General features: G+C 42.3%; 1 protein-coding gene across 2 annotated transcripts; it reads left to right on the top strand.

Moving 5' to 3' along the window:
- Window positions 1–1,640: 1,640 nt before the first annotated feature.
- On the top strand, window positions 1,641–25,314 carry LOC143496628 (GTPase IMAP family member 9-like). Of its 2 annotated transcripts, XM_076992808.1 has the most exons (6): window positions 1,641–1,857; window positions 3,683–3,724; window positions 10,690–10,716; window positions 12,405–12,431; window positions 23,777–23,800; window positions 24,246–25,314. In XM_076992808.1, the coding sequence occupies exons 1-6, from the start codon at window positions 1,845–1,847 to the stop codon at window positions 25,040–25,042; spliced, it is 930 nt and encodes a 309-aa protein (XP_076848923.1). In that variant the 5' UTR covers window positions 1,641–1,844; the 3' UTR covers window positions 25,043–25,314. The 2 variants fall into 2 exon arrangements, with proteins under 2 accessions (XP_076848923.1, XP_076848924.1); XM_076992809.1 differs by lacking the exon at window positions 23,777–23,800.
- Window positions 25,315–27,140: the final 1,826 nt, after the last annotated feature.

Here is a 27,140-nt window from a genome sequence, read left to right as displayed (position 1 = left end):
GTACAGAGTAGATACTACGATCAGTTTGGACACCTACATATAGCCTAGGGAACGTTTTTGTCGGGAATCGGCGAGTATTTACATGTATTTGATAGCGGCGTAACATCTGTACGCAGCTCTCTGCGTGCCCATGAGTACGCATTCCAGTGTTTAGTTTTGCGTACAATTTCATACGCATAGGGAGTGACACCGGGTTGGGCCAGATTACTTTTTTTTATTACATCCTGGTGTGTAAAACAATACAGTTAAAAGAGGGTGTTCTCTGTTTTTCACATGACTGTGTATATAAAATACTGACAATAGTTGCCAGCACCTTGTTTTACCTGTATTGCCAGTTATTGTTATGGTAACAATGAACTGAAACAGCAATAAACACTGCAATCTCATATTGCAGTGAAATTCGAATCAGAGTGCAGACATATTATGAACTGTAACTTACATTACAGAACAGACTACAAGATGACCATGTGAAGCTTGTGTGGAGATTTGTTTAGCAAAATGAAAAGCATCTAGAAGTTCAAAGACTATGTGTCTTCATTTATCACAATAGGCACACTTTGCAAAGGCAGAATAGGGTAAACGTTCTCCCTATAGAGGGAGAAAGAATCTGTTTATAATACATAGGGAACAGTTCCTTTTGAGCATTTAAAAAACCATTGAATGTATTTCAAAGCTTTGTGAGCCATACATCATAGTAATGACCTAAGAAATACTGAATAATACGATAACTACCATGTAATAAACCACAGTAACCAGAGTAACCTCCATCCAACCCGTTTCTCTGAATTGGAGCTCCTGGGTGCTCCTGGAGCTCACTGGGTCAGAAACTCATGCATTAGCATACCTAGTAGGCTAGTCAATTTTACTATAGCTATGGTGAGCAGTATACTTTGGAAGGAGAAAGAGAAAACTCATGCTGATTAAGACTGATGTAAATTCTCAGTCTGAGCTGCATGCATGGGATTAAATGACACTAATTATATATAAGATTTAAATTTCTTTCTTTCCCCCTTGTAAGATTTGTCGTGTCATTTTTTTTTTTTAGAAATTAAGTTTAAAAAAAAAGGTCTCAAAAGTGAGTGTTTAATCAGATATTTTATCATGACATTTTGCCATGCTTGTCAACACTTGCTGAGTCTGTAATGGTGAGTGACTGAGTCATCTTAGCTCTTCAGCAACATGCACCAGCCCCACGAGAGAATGTGCTAGGAAGCCAACCAGACTGTTGAGGTGCCACTACACGGAGAGCATGGTCCTGAGAAAGTGCTGGAGGTACATACTGGAGATAAAAGTCTTTTGAAGCTGCACTCATGCTCATGTCACACTGTTCCATGGAAGTGGACACAACTCACATGTATCCCAGACCATCAAAGACCTGCAAGCATCCACACGTCACCATATTTTATAAACACACTGTACAGTGGTACCGTGCTTTTGTCTTTCGATCATTCCTCATCACACTTGTACACAACTGATTTACAAGATGGCATTCCTAAGACTATTTGATAATTATATTTTGGTTTTGCCATTGTAGTTTGATGATATTATATATACAGTATGATATGGAAGGGGGAAGGGTGACTGCACCTGAGTGTTTTACTTTCGATTCTGTGTGTATACAAAAGAACATACATGTTGAGGTTAGCTGAGAGTTCAAACCAATCTTGCTGAAGGTTGATCACTGTCCAACAACATATCTCCTTTTAACAATTACTTTTTTCATAGATTGTATAAGCTGAACAGACTTCTGCAAAATAACTGAAGAGAAATCCTCAGTGGTGCCTGTGAGATTGCTGTGACAGTATTGTTTCAACCAAAAAAATAAAAACAATTATTTTGAAGACATGAGTGATCAGGGTGAGTATGAAACATTTTGTAACATTCACCATTACCTTGTTGATATATGAAGCATAATGACACTGTCTAACAAGTCCAGCATCCAAGCTGAAAGTGGAAGGTTTTTCAGTTGATAGGCTTTGTTTAAATAGTTCTTAAACATACAAAAGAGCGTGGTGTGAGATTATAATAGTATACTGGTGCACTACAGTACATAATACAGTACACTATTACTATCTCACACCACGCTCTTTTGTGTTCGTTTAAAAATAGAAAATTCTGGATGAGCCGCTACTCTTTTGGTACAGTCAGGGAAAATATAACGTCTAGTTCATTTTAACTTACTTTAACGTTCACTTTCTGCTTAAAAGACTGTTATACTCAGTGATGTATAAAGTATTAGAGACCCATTGTAACGTGGCTCGCGCCACGGAGCGAGGTCGACACAAACGCTGAGAAGAGCGAGATTTATTCGAGGGAATACCATAATCGTCATCGCTTAGCCAGTCCGGGTCCATAACGGGAGGGCAGTCCGTAAAACATGAATACACGGGCATGACAAGGACAAGGGACACGAGTACATACAAAGAATCAAAGAAAGCAGGAACACACTACGGCCAAATACAAAGAATAAACAGTCAAAATACCCGACAAAGGACAAGGGAGACTCAGGGGCTTATATACATGGGACTGAAAACAAGGGACAGGTGTGAATGATAATACAGGGGCGTGGTAACAAACGAAGCATCACGAAGACAAACGAGCTGGGCGGGATGAACAGACACGGAACACAGACATGAGGGAGTTCGGAGTGACAGCTACGGGAGGGGGGCATGGTCATATGTGACACCCATACTTGAGTAAAAGTACAAGTACTCTATCAAAAAATTGACTTGAGTAGAAGTTGAAGTGTTCTTTAAAAACTTTACTTAAGTAGAAGTACAGAAGTATTCAGCATTTTTTTGTACTTAAATGAATCATTCAGATCAACATTTCCCCCATGTGTGGACACAAATATGGCCAGCAGAGCAAGTTTGGGGTTAGGTTAGATCTAAAAGATAGAACAACTACAAAGTGTGCCGACTATGTGCATTAAGGAAGGTTTAGGCAGGGATGGGAATGCATCAAAGCTGTAGTTCCATCATGCAGAAACAGGTGCAAGCAAAGTATGTGTTTACATGTTTCAAATATGTGGAACTTCAAGAACAAGGGTTTAAGAAGATAAAATGTTTATGAAGGTTTTTTAGCTTCATTAAATAGCCAAACAAAACAAAAAAAGATCCTGAGTAAACACGTTAACTTAAAAGGTTTTTGTTGAAGGAGCTGTAAAATTAAGAATCATTTACAGCAATTAGCAGAATGAGAAAGATAACTATTGGGAACAAAGCAGCACAGCTAAAAAACAATATGAACCAAGAAGAAACAGGCAGAATAGATTGGAATAGAGAACAGGTGATATGTTAAAATAGCCTAACGCACTGCCACACTGACAAAGTGATACATTGACACACTGATACACTGCCACACTGACACTCTGCCACAGATACACTTGCAGACTGATTAACTGCCACACAGATACACTGGCACACTCATACAACACCGGCACACTCATACATGGATATTCTGACACACTGTTACACTGACAATCATTGCCACACTGGCACACAGATGTACTGACACACGGATACACTAACACACTGATAGACTAACACACTGATACACAGACCCTCTAACACACTGACACAGTGATACACTACCACAGTGATACACTGATACACTGCTTGTGGGTTTCTTTCTCTCTTTCTGTCTGTCTTCTGAATTTTTGAAATTTTTGGTTTTCTTCCAGTACATTTGCTTCAAAATGATGAGAATTCAGACGACTGGTCTGGTGAGTATTCATTAAAATATGGATCAAATTACATATCAAATTAAGATGCCTGTGGCTATGGGAGGCTGTACAAATCAAGCTATGTTTAAAGAAAAGACTTTTGTTAATACAGAAGTAAAAGATGAAAACAGCAATCACTTAACATATTCACAAACATCAAAAGTCCATGAACGAAAGGGTTCACAAGCAACAACCCACAGGGCTAAAATGTACAGAGGAATATTTATACTGAGGAAGGAAGACACAGGTATCACAAGGAACACCACTCACAAGATGGTGACAAAGTGGTAAATAAATAAGTGGGATGTTTGATTTGTATTGGTTTCACGTCTGTATACTTCCTGTTAGAGTTGAGCGATATGGGAAAAAATCTTATCACTATAATGTTTTTCATATCAATCGATATCGATATATATCACGATATAAATCAAAACGCTATTTCCTTTAAACTTTAAGTGAGAAATTAACAACACGACTATAATACAACTCTTGTTTCTGGCTACAACCTGCAGATTGTTAATCATAAGAGTTGTTATACAGTGTAAAGGCTTTGATATCGTCTTCAGATTCACAACACACGGGTGTCAGGAAAGGGTTCCAAAGTTTAATAAGAACTGTAACTGAAGAAGAAAAGTTGAAACTGAGGGGCAGAAACACGGATAAGGGAATGAACAAAATTTTTGAGTCTGATTGAGCATCACAGACAGTAAATCATAAATCCCCTTACATATAGTCTCTCATTATGTTGAATGCCGCTGTTACGACTCCTCAGCAGAATCTGACTCCCCTCGTTTGCACACATATAAAGATGCAACAGATGATATTTGCGATTTCCGTTGTTTGTATGCATAAATAAGGCGTAATCTTCAAGTGTTCATCATAGCAAAACAAAATGAGTGCTCAGTGAACTACATTATAATCACTGTAGCTCTCAGGACTGAAATGTCTGGTTAACATCTTTTTTTTAATTTTGGTGACTTATCCGCATGTGTATGCTATTCCACATAAAGCACGTCAAGTGTCTAATAATATAACCCTTTTTATATTAACCTTTTTAATGGAGGGTTTCATTTTAATCCAAATATCTGTAGTGTCTTTATGTGCACGCAAACGAGGGGAGTCGGATTCTGCGGAGGAATTGAAATTCAGCACAACTGGACTGGAATTTCGAATGCTCTTTAAATGTAGCTAGATAGATAACTAGCTATTTAGACAAAAACTAAGGGTAAAGGTCTTTTTACTAAGGGTAAAAGGACACCACTAGTTTTGAGACATTGCATCATTTGTCTTACACGTGATAAAATTGCTTATCACTTTATTTCAAGCTAAATGCTCTTTAAATATCTTGTTTTTGATCACTGATGATAATTATTTTCATTTGAACTTTAATACTTATTGAGCAAAAATAGTTTCTATAATAGTACATTGAATTTACACACATGGGTCAAAAATGACCCGCATTCATATCCAGTGTTATATAATGCTGGTGGGGTTTTTCTGTGTTCCTGTCTTTTGAATCTATTCCTTTTATGATTGAATATTTCAAGTATTCATTAAATATCTTGTTTTTGATCACTGCTGATCATTATTTACATTTGTACTTTAATACTTATTGAACAAAAATAGTTTCTATAATAGTACATTGAATTTACACACATGGGTCAAAATGACCCCTTCATCCAAATGTGATATAAAATAAAGTAACATAATCCAATAATAACTAGTTTTAAGTTGTTACTTTAGTAGTGAGTGGGGTCAAACATTTATTTGGTTTTTACCACATATTTTTCATTTTATCACACACACACAATGTCAGGTTTTCAAAGTGACCACCCAAATGCAGACATCAAAGGAAGAGGAAATTTAAACAAAGCATCTTCAAAATAACCAATAAAGGGTATAGGCAAGATCCAAAAACAGAACATGGAGGAACAAGACAAATAGGGAAAGCAGGACAGGACAACAAGACCTTAAGATTATGACTCTGACTATGATGACTATAAGATAAATACCGCAACACTTAGTGTGGAAGACTAATGATGCAACAAAGGCTGAACAGAAAACTGGACTTGAATACAAACACAGACAAGGGGACGAGGGACAGGTGAAAAGACGCTCGGGTGAGGACAGTGAGCAGAAAACAGGTGGGTGACTGGCAGATCGGTGCAGCCTCTGCAGTGTCGCGAACGCTGTAACGGACCGTTGTGGTGAAGGGTTTTTACTGGTCTACATTCCAAGTCTCACCTATGGTCATACTGTAAGCTTTGGCTAGTATGAGATCATGAATACAATGAGACAAAGAATGAGACTGCGAATACAAGCGGCTGAAATGAGTTTCCTCTGCTGGGTGTTCGGGTCTCCCTTAGAGATAAGGTGAGGAGTACGGTCATCCGGGAGAGACTCGGAGTAGTCTCGCTGCTCCATCTTGTAGAGAGGAGTCAGTTGAGGTGGTTCAGGCATCTGGTTCACCTGCCCCCTGGACTGGCTGGCCTTTCTGTCTCTGCACCTTTTCCTCTTTCTGTCTTTGGGAAGAGGGCAGCGAGCGCACCTCTTCCTCTTTCGTTGGCCCTCCTTGGGGGTGTCTTTCTGAGGATGGGTGGTGGCTGTGGTTTGTTTTTGTAACCCACATCTTCCCACTGCCTCAAGCACATGCTGTTGGAGTTTGGGTGAGCCCTCCATGTACCTCTTCATATGTGTCATGACAAGATTTTTGTTCAGTTCCTTGATGAATAGCAGCCATGCAGCGTTCACACCACCCATATCACCAGGGTGTTGTGCAGGTGAATTCACACCACCCATATCACCAGGGTGTTGTGCAGGTGAATTCACACCACCCATATCACCAGGGTGTTGTGCAGGTGAAGTTGGTGTAGACATTGAGGATGGAAACACCCACTATGCTGTACTAGAGAACCACAGGCCTCTTCGAGGTTCAACAGTTAGCTAGTAAATAATAATTACTTGTGACCTTCTTACAAGTAATGTACTCACTCTCAAGGTAACCTAAACCTAATAAAATATTACAGTATGTACAATTGTCTTTCCCAAAGATCATCAAAATATTTTCTAAAGTAATGTTAGAACAATTGAAAAAACAATACTTGTGTGATGGGAGCTGTGGTGAGTTATGAAATGGTAAATGCATGTGGGTCGTTTGTGACCCATGTGTGTAAACTTGATGTATAAATACAAAAGATGTGTTTTTTCTGAAAGTAAAAAAGGAAAATAAGAATCAAGATTTGTATTAAACAAAAACAAGATATTTACTGCAAACTTGGGATATAAAATGATTAATGATTTATTAATTTAAAAGATGTACCATAGAAACACTCAGCCAAACATGAAGTAACATAGAAAATGAATGCGGGTCATTTTAGACCCATGTTGTGCATTAGAGGGGTAGTGATACAAAAAGGGTTTTTATTCAAAAAGTAAGAAATGAAAAAATAAATTAAGGATATATGATGATCAAAAACAAGTTAATTGAGGAATACCTTGAAGGCTGAATGATTAAATTAATTTATTGCAAAGATATAGAAAATAAAAACTCAGCTGGGTCACTTTTGACCCATGTTGCGCATCAAAGGGTTAATGAATATTTGGAATATTCAATCATAAAAAGAATAGATTCAAAAGACAGGAACACAGGAAAACCCTACCAGCATTATATGACACTGGATATGAATGCGGGTCATTTTTGACCCATGTTGTGCATTAGAGGGGGTATGCATATGTTGCGCATCAAAGGGTTAAATGTAGTGAACTAGGTATTTATGTAGTGAATGTAGGTATTTAGACAGAAACTAAGGCTTAAAATTCCATTTAATACAACATAGTTTCTATCTAAATAGCTAGCTAGTTCAGTTAATACAGCTGCTACATTTAAAGAGCTATAGGCCTACTACTTAAATCCCGTTTAACGTAATGAGAAACTGTGTAACACAATAGTTGTTTATGGCTAAAAACCTACAAAGTGCCTGCGTAAAAGCATTTGTTGAGAAAAACTTCCGTTGTGTTGTGGTCTAACGTTATAGACGGGCAGGCATGATGCAAACGCAGGATAATGCAATTAGAATTATTAGTTTAATATACAACGAGGGAAGACACGGCAACAGGGAAGCAAGAGTTTGTAAGGGGAACCACATTTAGGCCAACACAATGTTTATCAGTCTCAGGTCCATAGGCGGGCAATGCAGTCACTGTGGAGACTGGACAACGGGCCGTGGATAACCCCCTTGGAGTTTCAGGGCCAGGAGCCGTAGGTGACTCCCTCTGGGTTGCGGGGTCAAGAGCCAAGGGATTGTCTAGGGAAGGCGTCGTGGCCAGCGAGGAGATGTTCAGAGGGATTGAGGCCGGCGAGGAGATCCTTGGAGGCGACGGGGCCCGTGAGACAGCCACAAGGGGCATAGCCACTGGTGCAGTGTCGTCAGGAGGCAGGACCGCCGGCGTGACATCATCGGAAGGCGGGGACGCCGGGGCACCGTCGTCAGGGGCCGGGGACACTGGGGCAGCGTCATCAGGGGCTAGAGAGGCGTCATCGGGAGCAGCAGGCACCGGGGCAACCTCATCGGGAGCTAGGGTCATATTACTAGGGACCTAGTGTCATATTACTAGGGTCGGTCATTCTGTAACTTTTTCGATGGGCAGGCATGACGCAAACGCAGAATAATGCAATTAGAATTATTAGTTTAATATACAACGAGGGAAGACATGGCAACAGGGAAGCACTATAAACGGGAAACACACAGGAGCCAACACGATAGATAAACGGGGAAAGATAACTAAAGACAATAACTATACAACTACACATTTAAACTCACTGAACACAAAGGAATGAGGAAGCGACAAGGAGAACAACCATAAGTTACAACCTAAACATTTAAACACTACTAGGAGAATCACAGATAATAAACGGGAACTAACTGAAACTGAAAGGGAAACAAACAAAGGTAAACTGAGGCTGCTTTAATTGAGAACGGTGAAAAGGCACGGAGGGAATCAACGGGTGAGGCACATGCTACAAGACACAAAAGGGGAAACAAACTAATCGGAGGGAGAATCGGAGGCGAGCGGAGACAAGGCAACATGAGGGTACCAGAGGTGGGGACTCGAGTCACATGACTTGGACTCGAGTCAGACTCGAGTCATTAATATTAAGACTTTTGAGTTGACTTGAAAAAATATTCAGAGACTTAGACTTGACTTGGACTTTTACACCAATAACTTGGGACTTGAATTGGACTTGAACCTGTTTACTTGCAAAGACTCGGGACTTGAGGATAAAGACTTGGACTTACTTGAGACTTGCAAAACACTGACTTGGTCCCACCTCTGTAGGGTACTTACACTCAACGACCAACAACAATAGACTGGGCAGGGGAAACTAAATACACAGAAACAGGGAAATGAAACGAGACACAGGTTAAAACAGTGAGTGCAGAGGGCGTGACAGACAGAGGGAACTATGGAAATGGGGAGACAAGGCAGGACAAGGGAGGAGGGCAGAGTTGGGCATGACATGTGGCTGGATTTGCAGCGTTTCTGAATTTGTAGTGCGTTTCAGAAATGTAGTGCACACCTCATTTTGATGAACTTGCTTTGCGTATTTAATTATTAGCACGTGCGCTAAGCGGCCACTATTCCTACTTTCAGTGCTGTAGCCTATGCTTCAACCCTGAAATGGCTGTTTCAAATACTCTAGTTCATCCGCTTGATTGGTCTGGGCAGCGCTATTGTCATTGGCTATTCATATTGTCTGTCAAAACATGGCGGGAATTGAATTTTATCGATTTCAATCAAATGCGTCTTATATTTCTATTGAGACGTTATAATGACCTTATAGTTTTATCGCCCAGCCCTACTTCCTGTGGTTTCTTTAGTTTTGTTATTAATCTCCTTCAAAGTCCGCACTTGCGTCCAGCCTCCAACCGTTACAGTTAGAAGCATGCTAAGCATTTTCTATTGCATTGATCTTTATGGTTTGATCTGGTTTGACTGTTTTTCACGTTTTGGATTTTGTACCTCTGCTTGACTTGGACTGCTTTTTCACATTGACATTGGATTATTATTTTTTCTCCCTTGATCTGGGTTTGATCCGTGCTTTCTTTGACTACACCATTCGTCACAGTGTAGCAAATCTGGAAATCACAATGTATGATTTTTTGAACATCAGCCAATCAGCAAAAATTTTGGCCCTCAAAGACCTGTTAGTTCACCTCTAAAAAGTCCACCTCCACTTATTCTAAATTAGAAGCACCTGTTTGCGGTCGTTAGCTGCATAAAGACACGTGTCCACCCTAGGGCTACAGGGAAATTGCCAAGCAGCTTGATCCAGGCTCGCTGATGAACATTTGCATCACCGAATTAAAATATAATATTTGTGAATGTAATAATAGAAACACTTAGAATATTGTACAGTAGCCAGTTGAAAATGTTGCCATATGTGCACATGTACACTTGAGCTTTCATTTTCCTTGTCAGCACCATTCACTTCTGTATTCAAATCTGATGTTGAAGGATTACACAGGCAAACAGGGCAGTGCAGGTTAGGCAGAGGAAATAAAGAAGTACACGGGAATATAGTGTAGTCAAGCAACAGCAACTTGGAACAGGCAGGAAATCAGTACACAAACTGAGCAATGTGGGGACAGAGAAACAGACCCAAGACAGTGAAACAAAAAAAATGAATCATTACTGAATCATAATTAAAGAATAAACCAAGCAGCACAGTTAAGAAACAGTGAAGAGGAAGGAACAGGTTGTCATTATTAGCACACTCTAATTGGAGAACAGGTAATCTGTTAAAACAGCCTGTAATGGGGAGCAGGTGGTGAGGATAACACACCAACACAAAAACACAGATACGTTGATATACTGACACATTGCTTTTAGGTTAGGATTAGGCTTGTGTGTCGTCTGAATCCAGAAAATAGAATTTTTGAAATACAGTTTTGTTTTTCTTACAGCATCTTATAACAATGATGAGATTTCTGGTGAGTATACATTCAAATATGAATCCAATTACAAATAAATGAACTTAAAACTACAAACTGAAGCTGCATTTCCTGGAGCATACTGTGATATTGACATCGGTGTAAGTAAATGCATATTTCTATGGCAGCAAATACAGCTTATAAAAACATGTATCATGCAGACATCCCAAGTTGCAAAAGTTGATTTCAGGGATTTCAGTGAAGACAATCACAACAGTTTGGAACATTAAATACATTATGCAGTTAGCAACTGGTATAGGTTTACAATACATTATCAGTGATCAAGTATTTAGAAATCACCTACTGCATGTTCACTTGAAATTTACTGGATCACAGAATATTGTAAACTTTTTAGCTAAAAGGCCAGCTCAATGTTCTTCAGTCTCCCAGGGGGCTGGACTATTTGTGAAAAATTAAATATACAAAAAATAAAAATCAAGAATTCAGAATGTATGATTAAAAAAATAATTTCTTTGTATGTTACTGCTAGGGCTGCGAATCTTTGGGAATCCCACAATTCGATTCAGAATCGATTCTTGGGGTCACAATTCGATTCAAAAACGATTCTCGATTCAAAACGATTCTCAGGATCTCAGGAGCTACTCTGGTCTGGTGGCATGAAAGCAGAATACATTTATAAAGATATTATAATTGTAAATGTTTGATTAACATATTGCAATAACGTAAACACACAAAGGTAAATCCAAGACAATATGTCTGATTTATTTATTCTTGTACACAGGCATCCCAAGTTGCAAAAGTTGATTTCAGGGAGGTTACCCCCCCGGAGGTTAAGTTGTTGAGCGGGGGGTGGGGGGGGGGGGTGTCGAGTGAAAGTTGTTGAGCGTGGTGGGGGGGGAAGGCGGCGGCGAATATAAGTAAGTTGTTGAGCGGAGAACAGGCCAATCAGAACCCCCTCTCTCTCCTTCCCACTCGCGATTAGAGAAAAAAAAGTCTGTCGCCTGTGTGCGCGTTTGTGTGGGTCACTCGTTCTGAATTCCGGGAGATTATATGTGACTCGCGGGTATCAGGGAGACACTACCGAAATGCGGGAGACTCCCGCAGCTTCCGGGAGACTTGGGATGTCTGTGCACATATGTTTTTAACTTGTACAAACACAACACAATATCTTTGAGGCTGACACTCAAGCTACTTGAACTGCTCACAGTTATCAGAACACTACATTAAACTAATAAAACTGTAATAAAATAAATAACATTGGTAGGCTTAGGCTAGCTGCCAGAACTCAAAAATTTAATTATACAAAAATACTGCTTAGGCAACTGGGAACAGGCAAGAAATCAGTACACAGACAAATTGAGCAATGTGGGGACAGAGAAACAGACCCAAGACAGAGAAACAGAAACATGAATCATTACTGAATCGTAATTAAAGAATAAACCAAGCAGCACAGTTAAGAAACAGTGAAGAGGAAGGAACATGTCCTTATTAGCATACTCTAATTGGAGAACATGTAATCTGTTAAAACAGCCTGTAATGGGGAGCAGGTTGTTGAGGACGACACAACACACCAACACAATGACAAACTGACACATGGGCACACTGACACAAAAACACACTGATACGTTGATATACTGACACATTGATTTTAGGTTAGAATTAGGCTTGTGTGTCATCTGAATCCAGAAAATAGAATTTTTTTAAATACAGTTTTGTTTTTCTTACAGCATCTTTTAACAATGATGAGAGTTCTGGTGAGTATACATTCAAATATGACTCCAATTACAAATAAATGAACTTAAAACTACAAACTGAAGCTGCATTTCCTGGAGCATACTGTGATATTGACATCGGTGTCAGTAAATGCATTGTTACGTTTGCTGAGGTGTAGGCGTGACGCAACTGCAAACTTGGAGAGGTTTAATAACGAAATGAAAACAAAACAACAGAGTGTAAACAGAAATGCTACACAACGAATGGAGAATCTACATAAACACAGTACAGACAATACACCAAGGCTAGTAAGAAACGCTACACAACTAATGGAGAATCTATATAAACAGAGTACAGACAATACACCAAGGCTAGCAAGAAACGCTACACAACTAATGGAGAAACTATATAATTAGAGTACAGACAATACACCAAGGCTAGTAAGAAACGCTACACAATGAATGGAGAAACTATATAAACAGAGTACAGACAATACACTAAGGCTAGTAAACACATCCAAGTAAAATACAAACATAAGTCGAGCAACAGAAACTCGAACTAAGATCACAGACCCTCAGGAAAACAACTAACACCAATCAAAGAGAAAACAAGACACACCAATACTTAACGATATGACGAAACAGCGAAGGGAAACGCGGAAGAGGAAAACACTTAACTGGGCTTGGGTAGACTAGACTAGGCGACTCGGAGAACAACGGAGAAATAGGTATGAATCCGAAACTAGAGACAACTACATAAATAAAACAAACAAGCGAGAGCAGAGACAACACGCACATAAGCTTAAACAGAAACTAGGAACAAACGAACAATGACCAGAAACACGGAATACTTAGGGACTACGAAGAACTACGGCAGACGAAGGAGCACAGCAAACGGCCGACGTCGGTGAATGAGACAGGGGGAAACTAAATACACAAGAAGGGGGGAAAACAAGACACAGGTGCAAACGTTGATGAAAGGGGTGTGACAACCAGAAGGGAACCATAACACCGGGGAACTAGCCAGGGCTAGGGCATACGACACAGGACTGGGGCGGAAGGCGGAGCTAGACGTGCATATTTCTATGGCAGCAAATACAGCTTTAAAAAAACATGCATCATGGTCAACACAAATCAGCTTTATAAACTACAGCTGTGAGAAAAAATGATATATACTGGACTAATGTTTATCATGACATACGAATAAATAAATCATACTTTATAGATACAGAAGGTATCACTAATTATGAAACATAGAGCATTTTGATATATTCAAAGACAATCACAACAATTTGGAACATTAAAAACATTATGCAGTCAGCAACTGGTATAGGCTTACAATACATTATCAGTGATCGAGTATTTAGAAATCACCTACTGCTGTCATGCGAACCCCCAGGGAACAGGGGACTCGCGGGGTTTTTGTACGAGATGAACCCAGGGGCAAAACCCAAAAGAAAACACGACAAACTGAGTCCTCCGCGGGAAACGCCGAAAAGGAAAACTGAGTATAACTCAGAAAACGAAAACAGAAAAGAATACGGAACTCCCTTGACGTGAGAACAGGTGAGTGAAAACAACAAAAACGGTGGAGACAAAACTGTGTAACAAGGGAGCACAAACGAACAAAGAAAATACAAGCCAGAGAAACTGACTGGAATGAAAACAAAAGGCACACGGAGGAAAACCACTCAACGTGTCGTGATAAAAAAGGGAGCACAAACGACCAAAATAAATATAAGCCAGGAAAGGGAGCTGGCTGAAAACAAAAGAACAAAAACTAAATGTGGCAATAACTACGCCACCCCACTTTTATAGAGGGTAGGGGATCCCTGCAAGGCTTCTCAAATAAATGAGTTATAAGGCAGTTTAGCGAAAATATGTATATTTTATTTAATCCAAGCAATAGATAAAAACATCTTCACCACCCATCTCAGCGAATGCGGTACTCAGAGGGATAACACCGGTTAACAGTCAACCCTAGTCAGCACATGGAGATGGTAAATACAAATCCCACACAAGTAATAACCCTTTGTGGTCATACCCACAGGACAGAAGCAAAACAGCACAACAAACTTCGTAAAACAACCACAAATGTACCAACGCAGCTTCCACGACACTGCCGCACGCCAAACCAGCCAGCTCCCCCCTTGTTGGTTGAGAGTAGAGAAGTCATAAGCTGCCAATGACTCCAGAGTTTTTATAACCTTAATGAGCCCGCCCCACCCATAATTTATCCCAGCTGTAGGCCTACATCACGTCTTATTCTCACACCCATTATTAGCCATGCCACATTCACCCCCTCTTCCAAAGTTCACCGTCCCGGTGAACCAGTTAACTCACCAAAAGCCCTACTGCCAAGGCCGGAAAACATTAAGAACAGAGCTGGGTGTACCTGAGCTATAAACAGAATTTGACATAGCTGCACGAGGGAGATGAAAAGGATTTGGGTGCTGTCCTGCTGTACTCCGGACGGACCGCCGCACTATAGGAATAGGTAAAGGCTCCTGTCCTTGACCCTCAAGCATCAGAGGCTCCTGAGGAGCTAAGGGGATAGATAACGCGCTGGCTGTATGCCCCTGCTCTCCCTGAGCAGGATTAACTACCTGGCCTGAACAAGGCTCCAACACCCTGGAAACACCAGCTGCAGGGGACCTTACACACAACAATACATCTCCCAACGCGCTCTCTTCTTCTGAGTCATCTAAACTTGCCTCGGGGTGCCCAGGTAGAACAGGTTCTACAATGCCCCTCTCCGCTGACACCGGTGGGCTTGCTTCCATGGCCACCACCTTTAATTCTGACCGGTGTACCGTTTTACAGCCCCCCTCAATCCCCATTGGCCTAATCTTGTACAAGGTTCCCACCTGATCCAAACATTCAACTATCTCAAAGATGGTAGAACTCCAAAGATCCTGTACTTTATGCCTACCCTGAAAGTGGTTCCTACAACGTATCCGTGTACCTGGAGAGAGTATAAGTGCCGGTACATTATGATGACGCCTACGGTACGCTGCTGCCTCCTCCAAATGCCCTTTTGCCTTAGCATACACCTCAGCCAAATGCTCCCTATGTTGGGTCACCCAATCAGAGAGGTCAACGTTTTCCTCCCCCTCCTCATTAACATTCCCCAACAACCTGTCAATAGGCAGCTGCGGTTTCTGCCCAAACATCAACTCATATGGTGAATACTGGGTTGACTGATGTACAGTGGTATTATAGGCAAACACTAGCTGTGGTAACAGTTGTGGCCACTTCCTTTTCTTTTCTTGGGGCAATGTTCTAAGTAAATCATGCAATGTCCTATTAAATCTTTCGCATTGCCCATTGCCCTCAGGATGGTATGGTGTGGTCCGGCTCTTTTCTACGCCATAGAGCTCACAAAGGCGTCGCAGCAACTCCCCCTCAAAGCTACGACCCTGATCTGAATGAATCCTTTGGGGTACCCCATACACATAGAACCACTTTTCAGTTAACACCTTTACCACTGTACTTGCTTTCTGGTCAGGCACAGGATATGCTTGGGTAAACTTTGAAAAGACATTAGTGATTACCAACACGTTCTCTTGTCCGCTACTAGCTCGTTCCAAAAGGGTAAAGTCGATGGCCACAATTTCTAGAGGTCGCGTGGCCAACAAACTGCCCATAAATGTTCTTACTTTAGGGCAGGTGGCCTTAGCCACTGAACATCGGCCACACTGGAGGCACCAATCCCTCACATCTTGCCACATCCTTGGCCAGTAACATCGTTGCCGCACAAGCTCAGTAGTGCGTTCTATGCCCTGGTGACCATGATGGTCATGCAGACTGGCGAGAACCTCACCCTGCAGTGCTTTTGGCAGCAACAACTGCAGCACTGGGCGGGTTGCTGATGGAAACTGGACTTGTCTATACAAAACACCCTCCCTCTCTGTAATCCTGGGCCATTGCCTAGCCAATTCTCTTAACCCCTCTATCTCCCTCTTTAATTCTACCCCTGTAGGCTTCTGCCCTCGCCTCCAATACTGCAAGAACGCAGAAACACATGGATCAGCTGCTTGTAACGCCTTAAGATCAGCCTTACTGCGACTAGGAACTGCATCTATGGCCTGAGACTCCGCCAACAAGTGGGGTTTCTCAGGGCCACCTACCTGAAAGACCACCTCAGGGGGAATAGAAAGCCCGCCCACCACCCCCAAAGAAGAAGGTTCAGGAGGTGCAGGCAATCTTGAAAGGGCGTCGGCATTACGATTAGCCGTGCCTGGACGATACCGGATCTCATAATCAAACAAGGCTAGCTGAGAGGCCCACCGCTGTTCTACCGCCCCCAATTTTGCAGACTGTAAGTGGCTCAATGGGTTGTTATCAGTATAGACGACAAATTTATTGCCCAACAGATACTCCCGAAATTTTTCCGTTACCGCCCACTTTAAAGCTAGCAGCTCCAATTTCATAGTACTGTAGTTCGACATGTTTCGTTCAGTAGGTCGCAACCCACGACTGGCATATGCAATAGGTCGGCGCTGCCCATCCACATCCTGAGACAGCACAGCTCCCAGCCCTGCATGACTCGCATCAATTTCCACTTGGAAAGGGCGAGTAAAATCAGCATATCCCAGCACTGGTGCCCTCACTAATCGCTCTTTAAGGCCTAAGAAGCTCTTTTCACAGGTTTCATCCCAATGCTGCCCGAGAGGGCCCTGGATTCTAGGCCTAGGTTGCTTCCGCGAGCCCTGTAACGCACTCACCAGTTGGTGAAGGGGAGCCGCCAATTGGGCAAACCCTTCCACGAACCGCCTGTAATATGAGGCGAAACCTAGAAAGGACCGCAACTCTTTAACCGTTGAAGGCCTTTTCCATTCCTCTACTGCCCGGATCTTCTCTGGGTCGGTGGACACACCCGCAGCGGAAATAACATGACCCAAATAACCCACCTCTGTCTGAAAAAACTTACATTTCTGTAGCTTTAACTTTAGATTATGCTGTTGCAACCTGCCCAGCACCATATCCAATCGTTGGAGATGCTGCGGGACAGTTTGAGAGAAAATAACAACATCATCCAAATATAACAACAGTGAATGGAAACTCTGGTCACCAAAGATCCGTTCCATTAGCCGCTGGAACGTGCTCGGCGCATTACATAATCCAAACGGCATACGATTGAACTCGAACAAGCCGAACGGCGTGCAAAAAGCAGTTTTCTCTCTATCTGGTTCAGCTACTGCCACCTGGTTGTACCCACTGGCCAAATCCAATGTGCTAAACCATTTGGCACCACCCAACGCATCTAAGGATTCTTCAATTCTAGGCAAAGGAAAGGTGTCTTTGCGCGTTTTAGCATTGAGCTGACGATAGTCAACACACAGTCGAATAGACCCATCCTTCTTTTGAACAACCACGATAGGCGATGCGTAGGGGCTTGTACTAGGGCTTGCTACATTACGATCTACCAACTCCTGTATATGAGCTTTCACTAACTCATACTGGGACGGTGCAAGACGCCGATACCGCTGCCTCACTGGAGTAGAGTCCACAAGAGGGATGGTATGCTGAACCAATGTAGTACATCCCAAGTCACCATCATGCTGGCTAAAAGCGTCACGATACTTCTCCAAGGTATTCCTAACTTGGTCCTGTTCTTGAACTGAGAGAGACGGCCAGGTAAATTGGGAAAAATCAATACTACACCCACTATCCCCTTGGACAGACTGAATCGTCACTACCTGCTGCTGCTCATCTCTATGGACTTGCACGGTACTACCACTAGACCAGCCTTGGGGTACATGAAGTTCCCCCAACACCACTTTAGACTGAAGCCACCTATCCTGATACCCCACGTTTACCACCGGAACCTGCACGACTCCCTGGTTCACAGTCAAAAGGGCTGAAGGTATAAGGAGGTCACCAGGCAATTGGCCCTCCACAAACGACGCGGGCTCCAACACCCCAGAAGAAGGTACACCCCCCAGACCACCATGGCACGATGCGGGCACCAACTTCATAGTACCAGCTGGTATTCGAACGGCAGGGCCACGCTGTGTCCTCACCAGGCCCACTCTACCCCTTCGACAGGTACGTTCCCAATGCTGACATTGAGAAAAGGCACGTTGCCACACCTTACCATCCCGTTGAACATCTGGGGAACGGAACAAGGCTGGCCCATGGTGCAGAAACAGTTCGTTGTAGCAACGGCTAATTATATTCATTCCCAGTAAACCGGGAATAGACTCCTTAGCAAGATGAGCAGTAGAATTACAAGAACTTTTAGTAACCAATATGCCCATGCAGGGCAAAACCTTGCCCAAAACACAGACATTGGCTTCCAGATACCCCAAATATGGAATCTCTAATCCATTAGCAGCCTTCAACTGCAACCATGGACAAGACTGCAAGGATGACTGCAAACGACCCTGTAGATGCTGACAAAAGAACTCCTCTGTAACTGTGCTTACCATAGACCCAGTATCCAATAAGCATGCCACTGTCACCCCCCCAATCTCAATCTCCACTGTAGGACATGTGCCAATCAATCTAGTTGCACTTGAGAATCCAAAGCCCCTTTCCTCCCCTCCCGACGCCTGGGCGATAGCATCTAGTTTTCCTGTTGCTGAACAGTAGCGCTACCTACCACCCCTCCAGCTTCCAAAGCCGCCCTTCCATCTACCTTACACCAACGAGCAATATGCCCAGGCTTACCGCAACGTAGACATATCGGTTTGCCATCAGCCTGAAACCGATAGCGAGAATCACGGTTGAGAGAGTGACTTGGAGGGCCAGTAGTTACTGGAGACGAATCAAGACGTCGCATGATAGCGTCCAGCTGGGCTTGTTGCTTCCGCAGGCCCTCCTTTAAAACAGCCAACTCATCAGAGCGATTAACCAAAACGGCATTCACATCTCCCTCCCGCTCGGCTATTGAATGGGTATTGCAAGAATGTACACGGGAGCGATGGCCAAGGGACTCACCCTCCTCAACCCAACGAATAGCCTCACTACGAATCTCCAAAAAGGACGCCTCAGGATGCACACGAACTTGCCGCCTAAGCTCTCTTCGCAGTAAGCCATCACGTATGTGCTCAATAAACTGATCGCGCAAGGTAATGTCAGGGCTGGCGAAACAAGAAGGATCCCTACGCTTCACAGCCTCCATTAAAAACATTAATGCGTGGGAATAAGCCCTCAATGACTCGCCCTCCCGTTGTCGCCGCTGAAAGAACTGAGTCTGGAGGCTAATATACGACTGTGAACACCCATACACACTAGTTAAAATACTAAAAATACCTTCTGCCCCTTCCGTCTCCGAAGCCGGACGAAACTTAACTTCCGCTTTCGCTTCGCCATCCAACAAATCAAATACAACTAGTGCCTGCTCCCCCCTAGACCCAGGACGTAATGCCAAATACCTCCGCACTTCCTCCACCCACTCTTCCACCTTCAGGGAATCTACAGCTAGGTTTCCTGAAAACCTGGGACATTTTCGGTCCCTAGGCAGATAAACATAACGATCTACCGCCCCACCCACCATAGAAGAATTCCCTTGAACCAGCCTGGGGGTGGAGGAGTTTATTGAAGTACCTTCTACTGCATCGTCTACTCCGGCAGCTACAGGCGCCTGAGCTACCTCCTCCCGAAGTCTAGTATTCTCCGTCCTAAGCTGCTGAACCAACTCGGTAAGAGCCTTAAGCTGGTCTGCCAAATTTTCATCTGCCATTATAAAAAGGGGAAGAAGAGAGAAGAAAAAAAGGAAAAAAAAAATTACTCCCCACAACAATAAACAAAATCAATAATCACACACACACACACTTCCCCACCCCCCTAAAAAATAATAATAAATAAATAAATCTGCAACTGGAAGTGGCTCGGTCACAATTCCCTGGGTCCCCAGTCTTCTCCTGGATGCCGAAGTTCTTCTGTTGCCGTCTACTCTTCAGTCCACCTGTGACCACTGTCTTCCTTCTTTCTGTGCCTTTCCCCAACTCTTCTAATTACTAATCCGAATACTGAGCCACTATAACTTTGACCACCAATCGGTTAAACAGCCTTCATCTAATCACCGATCCTGCCAACTGCGCCAAAATGTGGCAATAACTACGCCACCCCAATTTTATAGAGGGTAGGGGATCCCTGCAAGGCTTCTCAAATAAATGAGTTATAAGGCAGTTTAGCGAAAATATGTATATTTTATTTAATCCAAGCAATAGATAAAAACATCTTCACCACCCATCTCAGCGAATGCGGTACTCAGAGGGATAACACCGGTTAACAGTCAACCCTAGTCAGCACATGGAGATGGTAAATACAAATCCCACACAAGTAATAACCCTTTGTGGTCATACCCACAGGACAGAAGCAAAACAGCACAACAAACTTCGTAAAACAACCACAAATGTACCAAACGCAGCTTCCACGACACTGCCGCACGCCAAACCAGCCAGCTCCCCCCTTGTTGGTTGAGAGTAGAGAAGTCAAAAGCTGCCAATGACTCCAGAGTTTTTATAACCTTAATGAGCCCGCCCCACCCATAATTTATCCCAGCTGTACATCATGTCTTATTCTCACACCCATTATTAGCCATGCCACATAAAAATAGAGAAAAAACAGCTTGGGGAAAACTTGAGAAAGGCCAGTAAGGGCGCAGGAGAAGAGACCTCGAAAAACAGTAGAGAGAGAGAGAGAGAGAGAGAGAGAGAGAGAGAGAGACGACTGCTCAGTAACCGGGAATAAGGCTGGCTGCAAGAGCGAGAGGCAACAAACAACTCAGCAGTGAGGCACTGCAACCGTGCCCATTAAATAGGGGAAGGCACAGCTGCAGGTCCTCACTGCTGATTGCGTCTCCCATGAGAATCCGCTCGTGGGTTCCCTCCAGTGGCGACAGGAGGGATGGTCCTGGACCCAGCCCTGACAACTGCATGTTCATTTGAAATTTACTGGCTCACAGAATATTGTAAATTTTTTAACTAAAAGGCCAGCTCACTGTTCTTCAGTCTCCCAGGGGGGCGGACTATTTGTGAAAAATTAAATATATAAAAAAAAATCCAGAAATCACAATGTATGATTTTTATATAATTTCTTTGTATGTTACTGCTGCAACTAAGTATTTTAACATCTTCCAATCAGCAGAAATGCTGGCCATCAAAGACCTGTTAGTCCACATTAGACACACCTGTTTGCAATCGTTAGCTGCATTAAGACTACCTGTCCACCCCACATAATCGGTAAGGCTCAGACTACTAACCTGACTAAGACCATAGAGCTGTCCAAAGACACCAGAGACAAAATTGTAGACCTCCACAAGGCTGGAAAGGGCTATGGGGCTATTGCCAAGCAGCTTGATCCAGGCTCGCTGATGAACATTTACATCACATGTTGCGATTGGCAGTAACAAACGTCGAACCTAACATTGACTGTCTTGTCAGCTGAAAGCAGGTTCACAGTTCACACTAATTATGGAGAAGCACTGTATGAGGTAGCATGATGGAAATTATTAACTAATATGTAAATTAAAATTTTGCATTATAAATTACAATCATACTACAAATAATGCAACCATTATCACAGTTTAGATATTTTTTTACTAAAACCTAGCCACTTGGGTGCACACACCAGTGTATTTTAGTGCCAGTCCCAAGCCCGGATAAATAGGGAGGGTTGCGTCAGGAAGGGCATCCGGTGTAAAAACTGCACCAAATCAAATGATGCGGATCAAAACAGAAATTCTATACCGGATTGGTCGATGCCCGGGTTAACAACGACCGCCACTGGTGCTGTTGTCCAACAAGGCATTAGTGGAAATTGGACTACTGTTAGGACAAGGAGGAGGAGGAGAGGGGGGAAGAGGGTTCTGAAGCTGAAGGAGAGGAGACAGAGTAGGAAGGTGGAGGTTAGAGCAATGTGGGGACAGAGAAACAGACCCAAGACAGAGAAACAGAAACATGAATCATTACTGAATCGTAATTAAAGAGGAAACCAAGCAGCACAGCTAAAAACAGTGACGAGGAAGGAACAGGTTGTCCTTATTAGCATACAGTGGTACCTCGAGATACGAGCTGCTCTATATACGAGCGATCCAAGATACGAGCACCGAGACGAGCAAAATTTCTGTTCGACACCCGAGTGCACGCTCGAGATACGAGCATGAACCGGTCATCACAGCCATTCGCACGTGTGCTTTGCAACGAGTAACAGTACGTACGGTGTATACAGTACAGTATTTCAATACTACAAACGTTTTTTTTTTTTGCATTATGGCTCCAAAGAAAGGCTCTAGTAGTGGAAAGTCCAGTGAGAAGAGAATGATAACTATAGAAACTAAGCAGGAGATTATTCACCTGCATGAGAAAGGCACTCGTGTAGCCGAACTCGCTGGTCTGTTCGGCCAGAGTACATCCACCATTAGCACTATCCTGAAGCAGAAGGACAACTTTAAAAGTGCAAACACGGCGAAAGGCTTGACGATATTGTCCCAACTTCTTTATTAATAAAGAACATGTCTTTTTTTCCACATTTATGCTAGTTTTGTGACTTTTTTAAGGACCGGAACCAATTACAATACTTTACATTGTTAAATTGCTTCCAGAACCGAGCAGTTCGAGATACGAGCACGGGTCTGGAACGGATTAAATTCGTATCTCGAGGTACCACTGTACTCTAATTGGAGAACAGGTAATCTGTTAAAACAGACTGTAATGGGGAGCAGGTGGTGAGGACGACACACCAACACATGGACACATTAGAGGGTTTTCCATCCACCGAGTTTTTGCGCATTTTGAAAATGCGCATGAAAAAAGCTGGATGGAAAAAGTCCAAAATTCGAAAAAAAGCCCAAATATTGCAAAAAGATTTTTATGCTAGGAGGAGGTGGAAAAGTTAGACTATCGCATCGCCAAAATTCGGAAAAACTGGATGGAAAAGGGTTTTTCGCATAAATGATGACGTATCATGCCTCAAGTCATGTGGTTCTGTACATGATCACGATGTAAAGATGGCAAATGCATACAAAAACAGTTCTGGAGAGAGCAAAAATTGAATTTAACTTCTCCATGTATAGAAAAGAAAAAGAAAAAAATGTTTCAAAACCTCAATGTGTAAAAATGCGTAACTGCCAGATGGATGTAAAATCACTATTGTTTGGCGTCCTCTCACGTGATCTAAAGTTTATTCGCATAACTGTTATGAATGGAAACAAGGCTTAATTCTCATTTTTTTCTGCCGAAACGTGGAAATTGCGCATTATTTTTTCGAAAGGTTTGGATGGAAAGCCGGCTAATGACACACTGACAGATGGGCACACTTGACACAAATACACACTGATACGTTGATATACTGACACATTGCTTTTAAGTTAGGGTTGTGTGTCGTCTGAATCCAAAAGACAGAATTTTTGAAATACAGTTTGGTTTTTCTTACAGCATCATTTTACAATAAGCGTTCTGGTGAGTATACATTCAAATATGAATCCAATTACAAATAAATGAACTTACAACTGCAAACTGAAGCTCCATTTCCTGGAGCATGCAGTGATATTGACATCGGTGTAAGTAAATGCATATTTCTATGGCAGCAAACACAGCTTTAAAAAAACATGTATCATGGTCAACACAAATCAGCTTTATAAACTACAGCTGTGAGCAAAACTGATATATACAAGACTAATGTTTATCATGACATACGAATAAATAAAACACTCTAAAGATACAGAAGGTATCACTAATTATGAAACAGAGCATTTTGATATATTCAGACAATCACAACACTTTGGAACATTATGCACAATACATTATGCAGTCAGCGACTAGTATAGGCTTACAATACATTATCAATGATCGAGTATTTATAAATCACCTACTGCATGTTCATTTGAAATTCACTGTTTCACAGATTCTGAAGTGAGGATTGTTCTGGTGGGTAAAACTGGAGTGGGAAAGAGTTCATCAGGAAACACCATCCTGGGCACAGAATATGCCTTTACAGCAGAAGCTTCACCTTCATCAGTTACAGAGGAGTGCAGCAAAAAGACTATGAACAACCATATGGGTAGAACAGTCACAGTGGTGGATACACCTGGCATCTTTGGATCATCGACAGAGGAAGAAACATCTGCTCAAATAAAGAAGTGTGTGCACATGTGTCTTCCTGGTCCTCATGCATTCCTGCTGGTGATCAGTGTGGGGAGGTTCACACAGGAGGAGCAAAATGCTGTGGAGTGGATTCAGAAGTTTTTTGGAGAAGAGGCCTTAAAATACACCATCTTTCTGTTCACTCATGTCGATCAGCTGAAAGGAAAAAAATTGGATCAGTTTCTAAAGAAAAATGATGACCTTTGGAATTTGATCAAAAGGTATGGTGGATATTTTGGATTCAACAATAACAATGTAAATGACAGGACTCAGGTCACAGAGCTCCTGCAAATGATAGATGAGATGGTGAAGAAGAATGGGGGCAAGCACTACACCAACGAGATGTTTCAACAGGCCCAGAAGAATGAAACGATTAAAGACGTGGTACTAGGAGTGGGATCAGCGGTGGGGGCAGGAATGGTCGTGGCAGGAGGGGTGGCAATTGGGGTGGCAGAGGCTGTAATATTGGGACCTGTGGTAATTGCAGCTGGTGGCGCTCTTGCTATTGGAACAGGGGTGAAGCTCCTATATAAAAAGCTGAAAAAGCAGACACCATAAAACACCAAATGAACCACGAGCATTCATTGTCTGAATGTTTGTCTGAATCATGCACGGCATTGAAATCATAGCTTTGTAATCATGTCATCTTACTTTCTTTTACACTTTTACTGGTCTTTCATAATTTTTTTATTTGAAAAATCTATAACCAATTGTACTGTTTATAGCTTTAAAAAAATTCTTTAATTAATGATACTGTTAACCTTCTGTACTGTTAATCTTTTGCAAATCCGTAACAATTTTTATTTGTAAAGTCCATAAAATATTAAATATTAAAATATTCCACTGTAATTGCTGGACTGTGTATGAACTGTACTAATCTACAAACTGTGACGCTCGGGGCAGGGCGAAGGAGAAGGCACAAAATCCTTGCTTTCACAAACGTAACTTTTATTTCACACATAAATATAGTGCGAATAGCGCACGTGAAACAATCACACTCTTAAACATGAAAGACTCAGACAAAGACGAGCACGGGACACCGCGCAAACACACATTAAATAGACGAATCATATAAGCCCCAAGTGTTGACGAGACGAGCCACAGGTGAGACCAATGAACACTCGGACACAACCGCACCCACGGAGATCCACAGACGACTAGACATAGACAACGTAAACACACACCCAAAGGGGAGGAGTCAGGGGCTGTAACGTGACACAAACATTTTCAGCCTTACTTGCTTTATTTTATCTATCAGTAAATCAGTAAAGATAGGGCAAACCATTGAACACTTAGAGTAATAGAAAATGAATCGTTTTTGACCATGTTATAAGAGACGACTATAATTTCTAGGGATGCACTGAAAGGATAATTTTGAGCCAAAACCAAAAAAAGAGACATTTGGCCAAATACCACATACCAGATGTTTTTCATGGTGTTTAATTCATTTTGCTACTTTTACACCAATGCCTAAATTAAATATGCTAAATGTATTTGTAACGAACAGACCTGTCAGAGGAAGATAAAACTTCGGAATAGCACTGCCTTTATTGAAAGAGATACAATCGCTCGAGGCGACCAATACAAAATACAGCCAGTGGCACGGAACACAGCAGTGTTGTGCAGAATGTGGGGACAGTTCAGGGTCACACGGGGAGAGCAGAGTCCGGGAGGTACAGGTACTAGGCAGGGTACGAGGTCTAGGAGGAAAGCAGAGGTCAGAGCACAGGAAGACAATCAAGGAGAGAGAGAGAGAACGCTCAGTATGCGGCATAGTCGGCAATACTTCACAACCTGGAAGTGTGATACAGGCATTTATTAGCAAAAGAGAGGGTACGAGAGGCAGGTGCAGCCAATATCCCTAGGAGAGAGATTGGAGTGTTGTTTCTAACAGTATTTTTGTCTTGGTTTTCAAAGAAAAATGCAATGCAATTCAATGACAACTGCATTTTAAAATTATTTACTGCACTATATACACTACCAGGGAAAATCTGGACTGTTTTTTTAAACATAAAAGAAATATGTTATTAAGCTTTAATAAACAAATATTAGATTATTTCAAGTAACTATCCTATATTTTTATTATATACATGTAACGATCTGCGCTGGGCAGAACAGGGAGGCGGACACAAACGCTGAGGAGAGCGAGATTTAATCATGGAAATTCCAGAGGCAGAGTCGTAGTGGCAGGCAGGGGTCATAACGGGTGGGCAATCAGAACAAGAAATGTAGACAGGCATAATAACGCAAGGAAATAAACAGGGCACTAAGACAATGAACGAATACTCAAAACAAAACACGGGGAAAACGCATACAAACTAGAGCAACCAGGTACAGAGCACACGAAAGACAGAGCAGTAAACTACGGACCATGGACACTGAACTAAAACAACCGATAACTAGATCTGGGATACACAGGGACTAATATACACAGAACTTAACTGGGAACAGGTGAGAACAATGACACAGGGGCGTGGTAACAAACGAGGAATCATCAAAACCAACGAGCAGGGCGGGACAAACAGGCAGGGAACACAGACATGAGGGAACCCAGAGTGACAGCTACGAGAGGGGGCGTTGCCCTACGTGACAATACATTTGCATGCTCTTGGTGTTCTGTTAACCAGCATCTTGAAGCAGCACATGATGATTTTCA

Source organism: Brachyhypopomus gauderio, unplaced genomic scaffold, assembly GCF_052324685.1.
Source record: "Brachyhypopomus gauderio isolate BG-103 unplaced genomic scaffold, BGAUD_0.2 sc97, whole genome shotgun sequence".
NCBI lineage: Eukaryota > Metazoa > Chordata > Actinopteri > Gymnotiformes > Hypopomidae > Brachyhypopomus > Brachyhypopomus gauderio.
The sequence above is the reverse complement of the archived record's forward strand: the minus strand, read 5'-3'. Positions and strand labels throughout refer to the sequence as shown.

Coding starts and splice junctions, on each gene's coding strand:
- LOC143496628 (XM_076992808.1), top strand. Junction 3,725..10,689: donor GAATTCAGACGACTGGTCTG/GTGAGTATTCAT, acceptor TTTTTCTTACAG/CATCTTATAACAATGATGAG. Junction 23,801..24,245: donor ATTTTACAATAAGCGTTCTG/GTGAGTATACAT, acceptor ACTGTTTCACAG/ATTCTGAAGTGAGGATTGTT.